The 18,290-nt window shown below is 52.3% G+C and overlaps 1 protein-coding gene across 1 annotated transcript in view; it reads left to right on the top strand.

Annotated features, from left to right (window-relative positions):
* Positions 1 to 18,290, top strand: part of PIK3C2B (phosphatidylinositol-4-phosphate 3-kinase catalytic subunit type 2 beta) — a 692,267-nt gene that overhangs the window by 369,359 nt on the left and 304,618 nt on the right. The window contains exon 11 of the mRNA XM_085647698.1: positions 1,605 to 1,772. Within this exon, the coding sequence (XP_085503824.1) occupies positions 1,605 to 1,772 (168 nt within the window). The remainder of the gene's footprint in view (positions 1 to 1,604; positions 1,773 to 18,290) is intronic.

The raw sequence follows: 18,290 nt of genomic DNA, 5'->3' as shown, positions 1-18,290 counted from the left end.
CATTATTTCATGGTGAGGGACGAATTATATGATGGGTGCAGTGTTTGAAGTGATACATAGATACTGGACGGATCTAGCGCCTTCTGTGGGATACGGAGTGTGTGAGTTGTTAAGTATGAGGAAGAGCATAAAAGTGGGAGCAAGAGTCAAAGCATCAGTTCAAAGGATTTCAACGGGTAGATATAACTCCAGATTACCTTTATGGTGGATTCATTCTTATTTCAGAGTTTGGGGTAGAAGGACTTCTAGGAAACAGGTGGTGGTATGCCCTCCTCTCATGCAGTTGATCTGTCTTATTTAATTTTGTTCATTTGACCTCGTGTTTATTTCTTAAAGGGGGCAGACAACCTCCAAAGTTTGAAAGAACTATGGTGTAAAAGGATTCACTAAACAAGAAGGCTCCGGGATCAAAAGACCAGACTAAACAAGATGCCATCCCTCAGTACACCATCCATATACAAATACAGCATCTACAAGGCGTGCGATCACAGGCCTGATAACTGCTTATTTGTTTCATGTCTACCGCTATGAAGGTCTTGAGCCCTGTTCTCAAACTCAGAGGACCATCTCATATTCATCTCAGGGAGAACGGTGCATATACAGAATTAATGGCATCCCTTCAGATGCGATTGTCCTGTTTTCGAACTTAAGCATGAGATGTGGGCCTGTACATACCCAGTTACCATAGGTGTTACAACCCTGAACAGGTCTGGTCTCTGCCGAAGGGGATGGAGCTCCGAGTTAGGTTATAGAGTAGTACAGTTGTGCAGTTACACAATAGTGAAGCAATCCAGAACAGCTAGTCTTTTGTTAATTACAGCTCTTGTGACGCCACTATAGCTCTGTGGCTGCTCTCCAGTCACCTGTACCTATGTAGCTGTTCTAGATGTGCCAAGGCTCCTAGTTGCATCGAACTTTTCGGCTAGGCGACATGAGACCGGGCTGTTCGAGTTTATGGATCTCGCTGGTCATCATTGATACAACTAACCTCATTACAAAAAAATCTTCCGCCAAGCTAAACATTCCCAACAAAACAATGCTCTTTGTTGAATATGGCCTATGTTGTCCTACAAAATCTCACGCACATGACAGGCAAGGTCACCACGAATAATGTCACTCAACTAACAAAAAAATCAAAAACTGTAACAGTAAGAAGATTCCCCGTACAACAAAGTTTTGCATTTTTTTTGTCTAATTTGTTGGGAACCAGGATTGTGGGTTTCGAAAGATGATGAACACCTAGCCGCCATAGTACCATTTACCAGAAGTTGCCTGGCTGTCCTAGAGTGGGCCAGTCTCTTCTACCTAGCCCGAGTTTATGGATTATGGATAAATCCAGCATTTCCCGATTACACGGTGCTCCCTGTTCCCCTGAGATAGGATCAGCATTCCCAAAATACCTGGGGCCCTCTGCTCTTAATCCCACCCCCAGATACGACCAGCCTCCTCTGGCTACCTGGAGCTCTTATGCCCACCAGATAGTGAATTCAACTGAGCGGTCACCTCTCTGGTCAGATGTTAATGGTAGGGGAGGCACAGTTCAAAATATCAACTGTATGGCGCTGAAAGCTGATATTCAGCGGCATGTCTCTTTCTCTTGACAGGATTTGTTTTCCAGTCCTGGTGAACCGGCTACCCAGGGAAACTCTACTGACGGTGACGTTGTATGCAATCCCCAACCCACCACCCAGCAACTCTTTGGAGACCAGCAAGCAGAGGCGTATTCCCGAGGCCCTGGGCTGGGTCACGAACCCGCTCTTCAACTTCAGGCAGTAGGTATCTCTCCAGCACCCTCCATCCATCTGCACACAACTGTCCTTCCTGCTCCCTTCTCTTCTCAACCCTTCATCCGTCTCTTCCACCAACCCCATCGTCACTCTCCCATCTTAGTCATCTATCCCTCTTGTGGTAGGCCTCTGTCCATCCACCTGCTTCTCAGGTTTACTTCCCCACTCCTATGCGCCTCTAGCCCTCCGTTCCCAGCCTGCCATCATTTAAACATCTCCTGTCAGACCCCATCCTGTTCCCTCCCTTGCCTTCTCTTTCTGCTCAGCTCTCTCTTCTTTGGCCCCAAGCCCTCCAGTCTTCTCTTCTCTTTTTTTGGGGGAAAGGAATAGCTACTGTGACACAGGAAGTGTGCTCAGCGTGCGTCTACCCTCTTCCCTCTCCTACTGGCTGACAAGCTCCCTGTTTAACTTGTAGAGTGGTAGCAGGTGGTGGACAAGGGCTCACGCAGTGTGGCCCAGTGTTGGTACATTTTCCAATGAAAAACTAGTTGTCCACACGGTTGGCAGTTATCTAGAACCACCTTCATTTATATTAAACCATTTTAAGACTGGTGCATGCCACACCCAGCTAATATAACTTTGTTGATAAATACTCCTTTAGCATAATGAGATAAAGTTTGAAAGTCCTGGAGTGCAGATTTGGAGAGTGGAAAGTTGAACGCCTTTGCCCTGCATGCAAGCAGCAGGCCACTTGGCGTCTGTCGCATTCAGGGCCTTATGATATTTTTTAGTGTTGAGCACCAACCCAACACGGGGTCAAAGTATTCATGTCCACGTGTGAACATAGGCTGTTACGACCCTAAAGAGGGGCTCGGGAACTGAGGGTTGAATCATATGTTGGCACCGAAGGGGGCACAGTAGCACCCTGTAATTTTCCAAGGGCGGCTTATGTTTTTCGATCTTTGGTTGCATTTGCCCTTGACACACCAGGGGGACCCTGCTAGAGTTGCACTGCAGACACAATAGTGTACCTGGTTTCAGAGGTGGAGGGGGCACTTTCTTGAGTTTTTATGGAGAGGAGTGCGCATGGTAGGAAAGCCCCTGACAATCCCAGCTTCCTTCAGGTTCGAGAGCTCAGTCTGGAGAACCTCTAGATGAAACTCCTTGAAATGAACACAGTGCTATCTGCAGTCCTAGCAACTAGGAAGTGATTTCATTTTGCTGCTGTGGGTCCTCCCCGAGGTCAGTACATTATCACTTCACCCAAGAATTAAAGGGCGCTAGAGTGTTTCCATTACTGGTAGATTATCTTCTGGCACTTAACTCGGACCGGCAGCCTAATTGGAGTGAGGCTCCACACCTCGGTCTGTGAGCGGGGGTATTTGACAATCCTCTCCCAATCACAAATGCATTCCCACTATTTTGACCGGTGTGATGAACACTCCCTCTCATGTTGCCCTCTCCTGAAGGCTGACTGCACAGCTTTTATATCCTTATAGCCCACCGTTGCGGGATACACTTACCATTAAAGACTGTATCCATCGTTTGGTGAGGGCCTTTAACAAGGGAACAGGTCTTTAATGGCTGGGATAGCCCACTATGGGGGGTTATAAGTGAGGCTTCCAGTTTTCAGTTTTTACTAATTTTTACAGAAAAATACAGTCAGAAAACAATGTGTTTCCTGTCTGTATTCATTTTGAAATAAATGCAGAAAGATAGAGAAAAGTGTGATTCTTATGGGTAACTCTATGCTGTCCTTCATGAATTCCAGGCCAACAGCTGAGCACAAAGACAGCATGGGGAGGTAAACAATGGGGTGAGATGTCCTTAAATACAGGCATAGCTTAACATATATGTGTACATAATGCTAATATTTATCTGTGGGTGTAGTGTTTTGTTATTTATGGCTTCCTAATTTGCTAAAAAGCGACAGCCATCAAAGTATGAGCGCAAGTTTATCACTTAAATAAATGTGGAAATATACCATTTTACAACTCCTTTTACTCTCCAAACACAGTACAGATAAATACCAATAACATGGGTAAAAAATGTTGTCTTACTACTACAAGAGACACGCCTAGTGGGGAACCGCTGCCCCTTCCTGGTGCTTCACGGATTTGACAGGGTATGGCACTCTGGGTTTTCTAGAGGAGATCGGGAACAGCAATCCTCTTACAGCGATCCCTTCCCTTCACGATGACCTAAGTGATTAACGACCCTTTAGGCCGATTCACTGCCCTTTCTGGTACACTAGGAGATTTCACCATTAATCTAATATCTCTATATGCCCCTCCAGCAAATTTATAGCCCACTCTTCAAAATGTACTGAAGATAATATCCACTCTTCCTCTGGGCCTGATGGTAATTGGCGGCGATTTTAATGCTGTTCCCAAGCCCACGGTGGATGCTATGGGTCCCATATCCTCACATAGGAAACTAGGGGACACGCGTCTTAGGGACTGGGCCTCTACACTGGGTTTCTGCGAAGTCTGGCGCACCTGGCACTCTAAAACACGACAATATACTCACACCTCTGCGGCGCATCACAATCATTCCCGTATAGACCTCATGTTCATGCCCGCTCCGGACTGCCAAGCCGTCTCCAAAATCCAGATCCTGGCACACGGAGTGTCTGACCACTCCCCGCTCCTTTTACAAGTGAGGGGCCCCACAAATGCTCTCAGACCTTTATGGCGATTAAGTGCTTGGTCCCTCCAAGACCAAGAATTCAAAGAGAGCGTTGGGGAGGAACTCAGTAGCTACTTTCGTATTAACGGAGGCACAGTGCAGCGTCAGGGTACACTTTGGGAGGCGGGCAAAGCCACAATTCGGGAATATGTCAAAGGATTCCTTAAGTGCAGGCGTCAAACCCTCGATCACCAGCTTGCTCAACTTGAAGCCAGGGCACTCCGTATGGAAATGGCAGCAGCAGCAGTGGAAGGGGAAGCAGAACGCCGACAATTACAATTAATACGGGAAGAAATCAAGAGTATCTCCAACGAGTCAGCCAAAATGATTTGAGATACTCGGTAGCCAGAGTTTACGGAGGGGGGCACAAAAATGGCAAGTTGCTCCATTGGCTCGCTATTCACCCCATGGCCAATCGAGTAGTCCCCGAAATACGAGATACACTGGGACAAATCTCCCGTATACCCGCAACAATTGTGCAGACCTTCGCGAATTACTACAAGACACTGTACTCAGTGGATCCCACACACATATCATATGATAGTTCCTCCTTCTTACACAATATCCCTCTCATAAGGCTCTCGGGATAGAACAGAAAACCATGGACAAGCCTATCACAGTTGAGGAAGTGAGTGGGGCAATCTCCACGCTCTCCACCCACAAAACCCCGGGCCCAGATGGGCACCCCGTGGAGTATTATGCAGCGTTTCGCGAAATTCTGATCCACAACTCCAAGCCCTATTTGAAGAAGCCATAGAGGACGGTTCGTTCTCCTCTATTACTGCCACTGCCACCATTGTGGTCATACCCAAGTCACACCCTCCCTCGCTTTCCTGTGCTCAGTACTGCCCGATCTTCCTCATTAATACCGAAGTCAAAATATATGCAACGATTCTTGCCACCCGTATGAAGAGGGTTCTCCACACCCTCATAAACCTTGGCCAATGTGGCTTCATGCCGCACTGCAGCACACGTCATTGCCTTGGACGCCTGCATGTGGCCCTTGCCTACCGTCACCTCCTTTCACCATATGTGGCCTTAGTTCTACTCGATTTTGAGAAGGCCTTTGATACGGTTGACTGGCGCTACATGCGAGACGTGTTAGAAAGGGCAGGCTTTGGCCCCCATTATTGGAAGTTGGTGGGAGTTCTTTACTCTAACCCATCAGCCAGGGTCCTTATAAACGAGGCGTTGTCCGAGGTCTTCCTGATCGCAAGGGGGACCCTGGCAGGGATGTCCGCTCTACCCGCTCCTCTTCGCCCTTGCGATCGAAACCTTGGCCTGCCGCATCCGGACGGATGATCGGGTGCAGGGCTGGCAGGATTCTCATGAGGACTGAATCGCCTTGTACGCTTATGATGCCCTCCTGTACCTGGCTGACCCGGCCCGATCCAGACCGAGATGCCTGCAGATCCTTCATTCCTTCAGGTGAGCGTCACGCCTACCCCTTAACCCAATCAAGTGGTGCTCCTCCATGCCTCTAGAGAGTGTTTTGACTGGCAGACAACCATGCCTATACGAAGATTAACATTTAAATACCTTGGTATCTGGGTGATGCTTCCCCTGGAACTGACCTGGTCCCTCAATGTCTGTCCACTACTCAGACGCACAATAGACAATTACGTAGATGGCAAAAACTTCCTCTCAATCCCCTCGGGAGAGTTGCCCTCTTCAAAATGATGGTTCTCCCCTGCCTCTTGTAAGTCCTCCAAAACCTCCCGATCCATCTCCCTCGCAGCTGGTTTCGCGATCTAGATGGAGTGATTGCCAACTTCCTTTGGGGGGCTCAAGAGCGCGTCTGGCTCTCACGACTTGCCAATGAACCACATACGAGGGAGGAATGGGAATGACGAATCCCTTCTTATACTATCTCGCCAATCGCCTTTTGATAATCCATGGTGGTCAGACCCAGCATATCGGCTAGAACTAGGGCACCTTGGTTTCAGGCCCAGGCTATGCTTTACGGAGCCCTAATCCCTCCGGCCCTGCCGGTAGTCACCCGTACAGCTCTCATGGCATGGCGATCTGCATTGCGACATATCCACTGGGACAATAGACTCACATTACAAACGCCGTTATGGCACAACACCTGGCTGCGGGAAGTTGGGACCTTGACGGGGTTTTCAAACGTGGGACCTAATAGGCATCACCTACCTGGGGGATATATGGAAGGGAGAACATTTGTCCTCCTTTCAGGATTTGCAACATACATACTCTTTACACACTACACAGTCCTTGAGGTATCTCCAACTATGTCATGCCCAGCCATTCACATTCCTAACCAGGAAACATTCCCGGAGTTCAGCCCACTGGAGGCCAAAATTCTCATGGGAGACCTAGGGAAGGGAGGGATATCCCAAATATATCGATCCTTCATAAACAATATCCCATCCACACTTGACCCTCTTAGAACCCGTTGGGAGTGATGGGTAGGCCCTCTAGAAGATGAAGACTGGCAAGATGCTCTTATGGCCCCCAGAACACTCACTATGTCTGACAGACTCCGCCTCATCCAGATATATTATCTTCACTGTGCATATCTTACACCGGCGCGGCTGCACAAGGCTGGATTTCTCCCACCGCCGTAATGTCCATGCTGTGAAGGTGAACCAGCCAACTTCTTTCATATGGTCTGGTCCTACACGTCACATACAAATACTGAGCTTCAATCTTATCTGGATTGAGTGGCATATTGGGGTGGGAAGTCCCCTTTAATCCTCTTTCTCTTCTCCTGGGGTGATGGAAGGGATGGACGGCTCCCGAGCCGACAGGTTGTTACTAGGAACAGCAATGTTGATTGCTAAAAGGGACATTGCCATGGCCTGGAAAGACTCAACATCTCCCTCTATTTCATAATGGCGCATGGGAGTTGACTGGTGTGCTGTCCAGGAAAAAGCGGTTTATGAGGCAAGAGGGTTCCCGAACAAACATGAACAAATATGGGACAAATGATCCGGTTCATTGGACTGATTACTCATGGCGCAAAGGGCTTGCCCTTTCCTTTTTTGTACCTACTAGATGGGGGGATAATACTTGCAATTGTAATGAAATTTCTTACATGTCACAGTGATACAATTGTAACTTTGTTTACTTCGTTATACAAAATGCCAATTGTTAGACGGCGACCTCAGAGGAGCCCGGGAAGGGAGTCCTGACTACCCTGAGACCCACCCTCAAGTATCGTAGCCGGGCACTGGCGGGAGACTCCTCAGGAGGAGAAGTCTCGTAGCGAGGATCGTACTTCGGGCACCACACGACACAGAAACAACACACCGTGCGTTCTCAGGAACCAATCTTTATCAAATAGGTTAGCACTGCAAATATGTACAAGGAGAGCGCGGGCTCAATGAGTCTCGGAAGGGATAGGGGGTAGCGGGACAGTCTTTGGCACAAAAGTTCAAGGTAAGGATGTACCCGGCGCACAGCTCACAATCCTCGAGCTGGGGGGTAGGCTGGTTGTCGTGGGGTCCGGCGGGACCAGTGGAGTCTGTGGAAGCCGCGAGTCACTCAGCGGGCTCAGGTACAAGTTCGGAGGTCTTACGGTCTTCAGGGAGCCGCGAGTCACTCAGCAGGGCTCAGGTACAAGTTCGGAGGTCTTACGATCTTCGGGGAGCCGCGAGTCACTCAGCAGGGCTCAGGTACAAGTTCGGAGGTCTTACAATCTTCAGGGAGCCGCGAGTCACTCAGCAGGGCTCAGGTAGTTCTAAGTTCCAGGAGCCGCGACCGCGTCAGCAGGCTCTCGTTGTTCCAGCGTCGAATCTGCCGGACAGTCCCAGAGCACCCCTGGTTATAGGTCGACCCCTCTTTGATGTCCGGAGTCTGTGCAGGCAGGGGTCTTGTCACCTGGGGGTCGCTTGTCGGGGGTTTCCTGCCATTGTCTTTTGATCCTTTCAGGGCCGGGTCGGGAGGAGTCCCAGACACCCAGCAGGCGTGGAGCCAGCCTTCAGGGAGGCCGGAGGGCCGATCGAAACCCATCGTCCCAGGGGAGTTCAGAGGTGCGATAGAAACTGCTCCTCCCTCTCTCACCCCTGGAAGCGTGATGTCCTCCAGCCGGAGTGGCGCCTCTAGGCCCGGGTCGCGCTGGGGCCGGGCGGCCATCTTGGTGCATGAAGTGGGCACGCGGGCCCGGGGTGGCCGAAAGGAGAGAGGCCATGGACGAGGGTGTCCGGGTTGAGTGCGTGTGTTCTGGTGGAAAGGCTTGGTGAGGCCGGGGGATTGGGGCCGCCGGCACCAGGTTAGGTGGTGTGGGGACCAGTAGAGCCATGTTTCGAGGCCGGGTCCAACACGCGTCCCCCCCAGCTGAAAGCCGGAGAGAACTGCCCATCATCTTGGGGGGGTTCTCTTCGCTGAGGCGGAAGAACCGGGAGAGGCCATCGGCGTTGGCGTGGTCCGTCCCAGGACGGTGTTCCACGGTGAAATCCATCCCCTGAAGGGAGATTGACCACCGCAGTAGCTTGGGGTTTTCTCCCCGCATCTGCATAAGCCATCGCAAGGGCCGATGATCGGTTTGGACTTTGAAATGGGTGCCGAACAGGTAAGGGCGTAGTTTCTTGAGTGCCCAGACCACGGCAAAGGCTTCGCGCTCAATGGTACTCCATCGCTGTTCTCTGGGTAACAGCCGCCGACTGAGGAAGGCGACGGGCTGGTCCAGGCCTTGGTCACTCATCTGGGACAGGACGGCCCCAATGCCATGCTCGGAGGCATTGGTCTGGACTACAAACTCCTTGGAGTAGTCGGGAGCCTGGAGGACGGGGGCCGTGCACATGGCCTTCTTTAGGGCATCGAACGCCTCCTGGCAGGCGGTTGTCCACTGAACCTTTTTTGGCTGTTTTTTGGATGTGAGTTCTGTGAGGGGGCCGACAAGGCTGCCATACCCCTTGATGAATCTGCGGTAGTAGCCAGTGAGGCCCAGAAAGGCTCGGACCTCCGTTTGGGTGGTGGGGGGTTCCCAGGCCACGATGGCGTCGATTTTTGGTTGTAGAGGGGCGACCTGTCCACCCCCGACCTGGTGCCCCAGGTAGACTACTGATCCTTGTCCAATTTGGCACTTGCTGGCTTTTACTGTCAGGCCTGCCTGGTGCAGGGCGGTTAGCACCCTCCGGAGGTGCTGGAGGTGCTCACTCCATCCGGAACTGAAAACGGCGATGTCGTCCAGATATGCCGCGCTGAACTGTTCTAGCCCGGCCAGGACTCTGTTTACCAGTCGCTGGAAGGTGGCCGGGGCATTTTTCATTCCGAAGGGCATTACGCGGAAGTGGTAATGCCCATCTGGGGTGGAGAAGGCAGACCGCTCCTTGGCCCCCTCGGTGAGCGCAATCTGCCAGTATCCGCAGGTGAGGTCGAAGGTGCTGAGGAACCGTGCTGCCCCGAGTCGGTCAATGAGCTCGTCGGCTCGTGGGATGGGGTGGGCATCGGCTCGGGTGACGTCATTGAGCCCCCGGTAGTCCACACAGAACCGGAGCTCGGGGGCGACACCGGGGGCCGCTGCCTTCGGGACCAGGACCACGGGGCTGGCCCAGGGACTGTCAGATGGCTCGATCACTCCCATGGTCAACATCTTTGAGACTTCAGCTTGAATGCAGGACCGGACCCGGTCGGGGACCCGGTAGGCTCGGTGTCTCACCGGCGGGCTGTCCCCGGTGTCCACGTCATGGACACACCAGTCGGTGACTCGGGGGATCAGGGAGAAGAGGTCGGCAAATTGTCCTAGTAGCTGGCGGCAGTCCTCTTGCTGCTGGGTAGTGAGAGCTGGGGAGAGATTCACTCCCTCCACGGAGCCATCCTGCTCCTTGACACACAGGAGGTCCGGGAGGGGATCGGACTCATCTTCGGCCCCGTCATCGGTGGCCAACAGGAGGCTTAGTTCTGTCCGCACAAAGTGAGGCTTGAGGCGGTTCACGTGAAGGACCCGGAGGGGATCCCGGGGCGACTGGACGTCCACCAAGTATGTGACTGGGCTCTTCCGCTCAATCACTTTGTAGGGCCCGGTCCACCTGTCCTGGAGGGCGCCTGGCTTCACGGGAGCCATGACCCATACTTGTTGGCCCGGCTGGAACTCGACCAGAGTGGCATTCTGGTCGTACCAGCGCTTCATCTCTTCTTGGCTTGTCTCTAGGTTGGCCTCGGCCAGTGCTCGGAACTTCCTGGTCTGGTTCCGGAGGGTCAGAACATAGTGGAACACATCTCGTGGGGTGGTTTGGGGTGCCGCCTCCCACCCTTCCTTAACCAAGCTGAGGGGACCCCGGACGGGGTGTCCATAGAGCAACTCAAACAGGCTGAACCCTAGGGACTTCTGGGGGACCTCTCGGTAAGCGAACAAGAGGCAGGGGAGTAGGACGTCCCACTTACGCCGGAGGGGCTCTTCTAGGCCGGCGATCATCCCTTTCAGAGTCCGGTTAAACCTCTCTACTAGGCCGTTCCCCTGGGGATGGTACGGGGTAGTGAATTTGTAGGACACTCCACATTGTTGCCACAGGGACGTCATGTACCTCGAGATAAAATTAGTGCCGCGATCGCTCACGACCTCGCGGGGGAACCCTACCCGGGAAAAGATCCCCATCAGGGCCCGGCCCACTACGGGGGCCGTGACGGTGCGTAGGGGGATCGCCTCAGGGTATCGGGTGGCGTGATCCACCAGGACCAGGATGAAACGGTGACCTTGGGAGGTGGGGGGGTCCAGGGGCCCCACGATGTCGATCCCGACTCGTTCAAAGGGGGTACTGACGACCGGGAAGGGTTGGAGGGGAGCCTTGCGCTTCCCCCCACTCTTCCCGCTAGCTTGGCACGTGGGACAGGACTTGCAGTGGGCTTCTACGGCTGCTCTCATCTTAGGCCAGTAAAAATGGGTCACAAGACGGCTGTAGGTCTTGTCTTGACCCAGGTGGCCGGCAAGTGGGACGTCGTGGGCTAAGCCCCGGAGGAAGTCTCGGAAGCGGAGGGGTACCACCAGCACCCGTCCGGATCCCAGCTCCACCGACTTCTGCTCACTATACAAAATGCTATTTTCCCAATAAATTCGGTGCGTGCCAGTTTGGTCGCCTGCGGCTTGGCCCTCGGCCTGGCGCCGCAGTCCGATCAGGGAAGGACAGGTGGCTTGCTCCCGGCAAAACTCCTCCCGGGTGGGTCCACCCTCGTGGCGCCATTGGGCCAACTCGGGTAGATCGCCTAACTCAGGGACCGGGGCGGTGTCGGACAGGGAGGGCTCGTCGCTGGCGACGGGGCCCTCCGATGGGGGGACGGGAGGACCCTCGGGGGTTACTGCTCTGACTTCTTCGGTCGGGGCGTCTTCGACTTCTCCCAGGGGGGTGAGTCGGGCTGACATAGATCGGGTGGTGGCGCACACCCACTCGGGGAGCCCCATCATCCCTAGGTGGGCCTTGCGTTCGACGTGCTTCCAGGGCGAACTCTCCAGGTCGTTCCCTAGGAGGCAGTCGACCGGCTGGGAGGTTCTTACGGCCACCCTCAGTTTACCTATTACTCCACCCCACTCAAACGGCACCAGAGCTACCTGACACATACTCTCTCTATTATCGGCGGAAATGACTGGGCAAAAGACGTTGGGGAGGATCTGCTCCTCGGGGACTAAGTGCCTGAGGACACCGGTGATGCTGGCCCCGGTGTCCCGCAGGGCCTCTATTTGGTGGCCATTGATCTTAACGAGCTGCCCGTATTTCTTCGTGTTGGAGGGCAGGAGGCTACCAGGGACCATCTCCCTATCTCCCAGGGATACTAGGGCCATGGCTGCGGGTTCCCATTCCCCGGCTTCCTCAACCTCCTCCCCCAGAGCTACGTTGGCTATCTGTCTTGCAGGGGTGTTTTGGGTGGCAATGGGGCACTCTGGGTCATTGGCGTAGTGCCCGGGCTTCTGGCAACGGAAACAAGTGACGGTTACCCTGTGTCCCCGTCTCCCGGGGGGTCCGGTTACTGGTGGGGGGGGCGCTGGGAAAGGTGGAGATTGGGTCTTCGGAGGACTAGGCTGGGACTCTCTCTGGCCTCCCTGGTTCCCCCCTCCTCTCTGGCGGGGTGGTCCCTGACTGGCTCAGGGGTATTCTCCTACCATGCCCCGGGTGACCCGGGTGTTGGTCTAGCGGTCTGCTTCCACCGCCAGCTTCCTGGGATCGGTGAGTTTGCTGTCGAGCAGATGCTGGCGTAGTTCCACAAAGCAGTTCGCAGCCAGGTGTTCCCACAATAGGAGGTCGGTGAGTTCCTCAAGAGTGGTGACTTTGCTGCCCTTGACCCACCCATCGAAGGGCCGACTAAAAAAGTTTACATATTCTACCCAGGTGGTGCCCGGGATTTTCCTGCAGTCCCGGAATCGTTGACGGTACATCTCGGGGGTGAGACCGTACCTTGTGAGTAGAGCCTCTTTCATGTGGCTGTAGGAGGTCTGCAGAGAGAGGGGTAGGTCGAGCAGGGTGTCTCTTCCTTCGCTCAGAAATCGCCCCCACAACCCTGCCCCCCAGTCCTTCTGCGGGACCCGATGGGAGGTCATGGCGACCTCGTAGGCCCTGAACCATTGCTGAATGTCATCGTTTTTATAATATTCCTTGACCACATCTTTGGGGATGTGGACCTTCTGCTCCGCTGGGGAGGTCGCCTCTCGGTTTCCCGGGGGCCTCCCTTCCTCACTTCTGGCCTTGAGTTCGATTTCCTTCAAGCTGCGTTCGTGCTCCAGTTGGAGCTTCCTTCCTTCGTGTTCCCGTTGGAGCTTCTTCTCTTCTAGCTCGCCTTGCACGCGCATTTGCTCTACTGCTAGCTTTTTCTCTCCTAACTTTAATTCGCCTTCGATTTTGAGCTTAGCTAACTCGAGTTCGTGATTGCGGCTTCTCTCTCTGTCCGCGAGTTCCTCCGGGGATAGGCCCCCTTCTGGTACGATGTTTCGCACCTGATTGTTGCTGCTTTCGCCTTGGGGAGGTTCGGCCTCGTCGGGGCGCTCCCCCGTGTTTTCCGGGCGGGAGGCCCCGGTATCCACCCAGGCTTTCAGTGCTTTCTGCAAATCTTCCTTGGTGTTGAGACCGGTGGTAGCGATTCTAAGTTCTTTGCAGAATTGCTTTAGTTCTTTGTGTGTGTATTCTTCTAGTTGTTCCACCTGGAACACCCTGTTGGCGTTTATTTCTGCGGGGATCACGGTGTTTCCTTCTGCCATCTTTGTTGGTAGTGCGTCCGTCGTTCACAGTACGATCTCTCGGTGATGGGCCCGAATCCCGTCGCTTGCCACCAATGTTAGATGGCGACCTCAGAGGAGCCCGGGAAGGGAGTCCTGACTACCCTGAGACCCACCCTCAAGTATCGTAGCCGGGCACTGGCGGGAGACTCCTCAGGAGGAGAAGTCTCGTAGCGAGGATCGTACTTCGGGCACCACACGACACAGAAACAACACACCGTGCGTTCTCAGGAACCAATCTTTATCAAATAGGTTAGCACTGCAAATATGTACAAGGAGAGCGCGGGCTCAATGAGTCTCGGAAGGGATAGGGGGTAGCGGGACAGTCTTTGGCACAAAAGTTCAAGGTAAGGATGTACCCGGCGCACAGCTCACAATCCTCGAGCTGGGGGGTAGGCTGGTTGTCGTGGGGTCCGGCGGGACCAGTGGAGTCTGTGGAAGCCGCGAGTCACTCAGCGGGCTCAGGTACAAGTTCGGAGGTCTTACGGTCTTCAGGGAGCCGCGAGTCACTCAGCAGGGCTCAGGTACAAGTTCGGAGGTCTTACGATCTTCGGGGAGCCGCGAGTCACTCAGCAGGGCTCAGGTACAAGTTCGGAGGTCTTACAATCTTCAGGGAGCCGCGAGTCACTCAGCAGGGCTCAGGTAGTTCTAAGTTCCAGGAGCCGCGACCGCGTCAGCAGGCTCTCGTTGTTCCAGCGTCGAATCTGCCGGACAGTCCCAGAGCACCCCTGGTTATAGGTCGACCCCTCTTTGATGTCCGGAGTCTGTGCAGGCAGGGGTCTTGTCACCTGGGGGTCGCTTGTCGGGGGTTTCCTGCCATTGTCTTTTGATCCTTTCAGGGCCGGGTCGGGAGGAGTCCCAGACACCCAGCAGGCGTGGAGCCAGCCTTCAGGGAGGCCGGAGGGCCGATCGAAACCCATCGTCCCAGGGGAGTTCAGAGGTGCGATAGAAACTGCTCCTCCCTCTCTCACCCCTGGAAGCGTGATGTCCTCCAGCCGGAGTGGCGCCTCTAGGCCCGGGTCGCGCTGGGGCCGGGCGGCCATCTTGGTGCATGAAGTGGGCACGCGGGCCCGGGGTGGCCGAAAGGAGAGAGGCCATGGACGAGGGTGTCCGGGTTGAGTGCGTGTGTTCTGGTGGAAAGGCTTGGTGAGGCCGGGGGATTGGGGCCGCCGGCACCAGGTTAGGTGGTGTGGGGACCAGTAGAGCCATGTTACGAGGCCGGGTCCAACACCAATAAAATTGGATATAAAAAAAAAATGGGTACAAAATAAATATGGATAAATACAGACTGAAAAGTAAAATAAAAATATATATATATACCATAAAGCCCTAGTTATAAGGCTATTAGAACATTTTGCCCCTAGAGGGCAGAATGTTCTAATTTCGAAAACCAAGGCATCATGGAGCTGAGGGGATTAAAATACCCTTGCCCTCTGTTAGCCCTTTGTTCACAGCAACAGCTATGAAATGAAAAAAATGTTGATATTCCTGGCTTTACCAGCCATTAGAAGCCTGGAGCACCCCTTTGTTTTCAATGGAGTGCTCAACATTCCAATGTTCTAATATAGCCTGTAGCGGGTTATACCAGCTATTAAAGGCCCGCTCCCGCGTTAAAGGCCTGAGCCGAATGTGAGGGACTTTAACAAGGGAGCGGGACTTTAAAGGCCGGTATAGCCCTACTAGGAAGGGCTACAAGGCTATTAGAACATTCTGCCACTAGAGGGCAGAATGTTCTAACAAATAAAACAAAGGCTTCTCGAAGCTCGAGGGGATTTAAATCCCCTTGAGCTCCAAGAGGCCTTTGTAAAACATTGGAATATTGCTCTGCGGGCCTTTGCCGGCCCGCAGAAGCAGGGAGCACTCCATTGTCTTCAGTGGAGCTCCCAACATTCCAATGTTCGAATATACATTTGCCACTTCAGTGGGTTTCATGTCAGAGTTTTCCAGCCACCTCAGTTTAATTTAGATTGTGCTTGTACACCTAGGAAGACTTCATGGTGCATACCCACTTGCATGAAGACATACAATGAGCCACAAGGCTCACCTACAGACAACCAGGGCTCCAGTTTTAGTTTGGAAACTCTCATGGTTCGCCTCAAGCCAAAGGGCAGAAGCTTGCCAATTCCAGCTTTTGCTTGCTATTTTGAGCCCAGACCCTCTGGTGAGGACCATATAGCAGGCTGACCATTGAGCATATGTTCAGAGAAAGAAGGGAGGTTTCTGGCAGGCGTTCAGTGCTCTGACACTTGGCTAAGAAGTTTGAGGGCCTGATTTACCAGAGTGCCATGAACCTCTTATATTGCCTTTAACAGCATTTGTTCATAACTGGGTAGTGGGCGCAAGCTGGCCGGCCTGTTTTTTGGGAGATGTGGTGCCAGCCATCGATACGCGCTGCTTCGTTTTTGCAGGCACTTCTTGTGGCATCTCCAGGTAAAAGCCTTTGCACTAATCTGTCTTGATCAAAATAAAGGTCCCTGTGACAAAGCTATGCTGGGTCCGCAGAAGAGTGGACAGGACACACTGTCGAACATGAAGGTGGAGGCGGCAAGCCCTGGCCCCAGCTGATACTTAAATTTCTAGGGGCAGGCTCTAAGTATTTAAAACACTTATGCATTTTTATGACTTGTGAGAGCACTGAATGGAGACCCAGCTCTTAAGAGAACAATGTACCGCCCAGACCTCAAACTCACTTCGAGAGGGTACAAAACTTCACTAGGCTCAAGGAACGCCTGTGGTGGAGTCTTCTCCACTTTTTCCATGAGATTGGCCAAATATGACAGGCACGAAACTGGACGCAGTCATATATGGCCATCCTGGCCGAGAAACCCGCGCTCCTTATGCCTGAGCTGAAGGCATCAGAATTTCTCAGCATTAAAGTAAACCGTCTTAGAACAGAAAAACTTGGGAAGGCGAAGCCCTGAGTCGTCGCGATTAATTACAGCCCTCCTTCACAATCACTTCTCCGCAGCACCACACAGCATATCTCTTCACCTCTACTCCGAACTCTCTACTCCACTCCCAGCTCCTCATCTTGTTCCATTCAACTCTATTTCTCTCGCCCTTCTCGCCTCTTGCAATTAAGTCAAAAAAGACCCAAATTATCTTAAAAACGTCAGTGGTAAAAAGGGTTTTTCTCCTATGCTGCACTGCTTCTTGGAGAAGCATTCATTGTAAATGAACATTTTCTTTTCAGACATAGTAATATGTCACCTTTTGTCTGAACAACTTCTTTGAAGCTGTTTTTCATGTAGCCCTCGAATCTCTCTTGACCATATTTGCGGATGTATTTGCATGAGTTTTACTTTAGATAAACACAATGTGCTCTACTACTGCGCAGCCAGAGTAGCTATAAATGATTAACCTTGTTCCATATAAATGGCCAATTGATCACCTTAATGTTAGTGCTTGGATTAGTAAATAAGAGCGAATTGTTCTTTTTTTGTGCCACTGCAATTAATATGACTATGTTTGAACAGAATTAACTAGATTTCCGAAATGTGTAACCTTATTGCGAATACATCACTACAGTTACAGCATTGTGATGCTATCGGTTCAAACATCCATGTTGGCCCATGACACGAAACTGTTTATACACCATAATAATGCATATCACCGAACACTCTTGCACCATAACACACCATTCCTTCACCTTCCAAATCATACTGCATCAGCCCAACCACTTCCAGCCTACACACCCCTCAAGCGGTCCCACTCCACCCCCTAATGTGCTACCTTGCACCACATCACTATACCAAAACCTGCTGAATCAGGTCTTCACACTGAAAAAAGAATTACTCACTACATACATACAGACCACAAAACATCCCTGTATACCACTTCATGCAACACGGCCAACCCCATCCCTCTCATGCCCGAGCCACACCGTTCTTTGTACATACCGACATACTGTGCTTTAACAAAACTGGAGCGATATAATTCACCCTAGCCAAAGGGCTACTATAAGTTTTGACATGCATGGTGCTACACTTTGTACTAATACTTAAGACACTAAAACACACTCATCACACAACTTCCTTCACAATACAATGCACAGCATACCAAAATCACCTCCAAAAGACCTTCAATCTTCCAGTGTGTGCCACAACACCAGAGTTCCTCAACCCCTTCATGTAAGACCCGTCTACGATCTAATATTTCACCAGTCGGACAAATCGCACCAACTGAGCACATCACTAATGACAGTAAACCACACAAACACACTCACAATGTTAGACAATCTGAACTCTTCAGCATAAGTCTTGGACAACAACTTGGGTTCAGTGGAAAGGTCGAAAGAACCGCCCCACCCCTTTTTGGAGCTTTGCGTTAGAATTATTTAAAGGCAAACCATTTATTGAGCTCAGGTGACAGTACACCTGCATCCCCACACATCCACTACCAACCTTACACGCGTCCAGTTTCGGCCAAAGGTAGCAAGGCCCTCTCATCCCGGTCTCTCCCTTCTTTGAGACTATCCACAACATAAACTCATGTACCCCAATAGGAGGCCAAATAGCCTTGTCAAATGACTACTTTAGAATTAGGGATTGGGATGGAAATAACCCTACTGACTGCGGAGGTCACCATGAACCGACACCACAACAGCGCCAAGAGGCCATGTGTAGACCCTGCTTCCTGAGCACCAGGGCACTCAGGGGTAACTGCGCTCCAATCACATCAACTGGAGTGTTGCCCACTGGTGTCCTGGGGCC

This window comes from Triturus cristatus, chromosome 1_1 (genome assembly GCF_964204655.1).
Source record: "Triturus cristatus chromosome 1_1, aTriCri1.1, whole genome shotgun sequence".
Lineage (NCBI taxonomy): Eukaryota > Metazoa > Chordata > Amphibia > Caudata > Salamandridae > Triturus > Triturus cristatus.
Note: the sequence above shows the minus strand (reverse complement) of the source record. Positions and strands in the feature narration are given on the sequence as shown.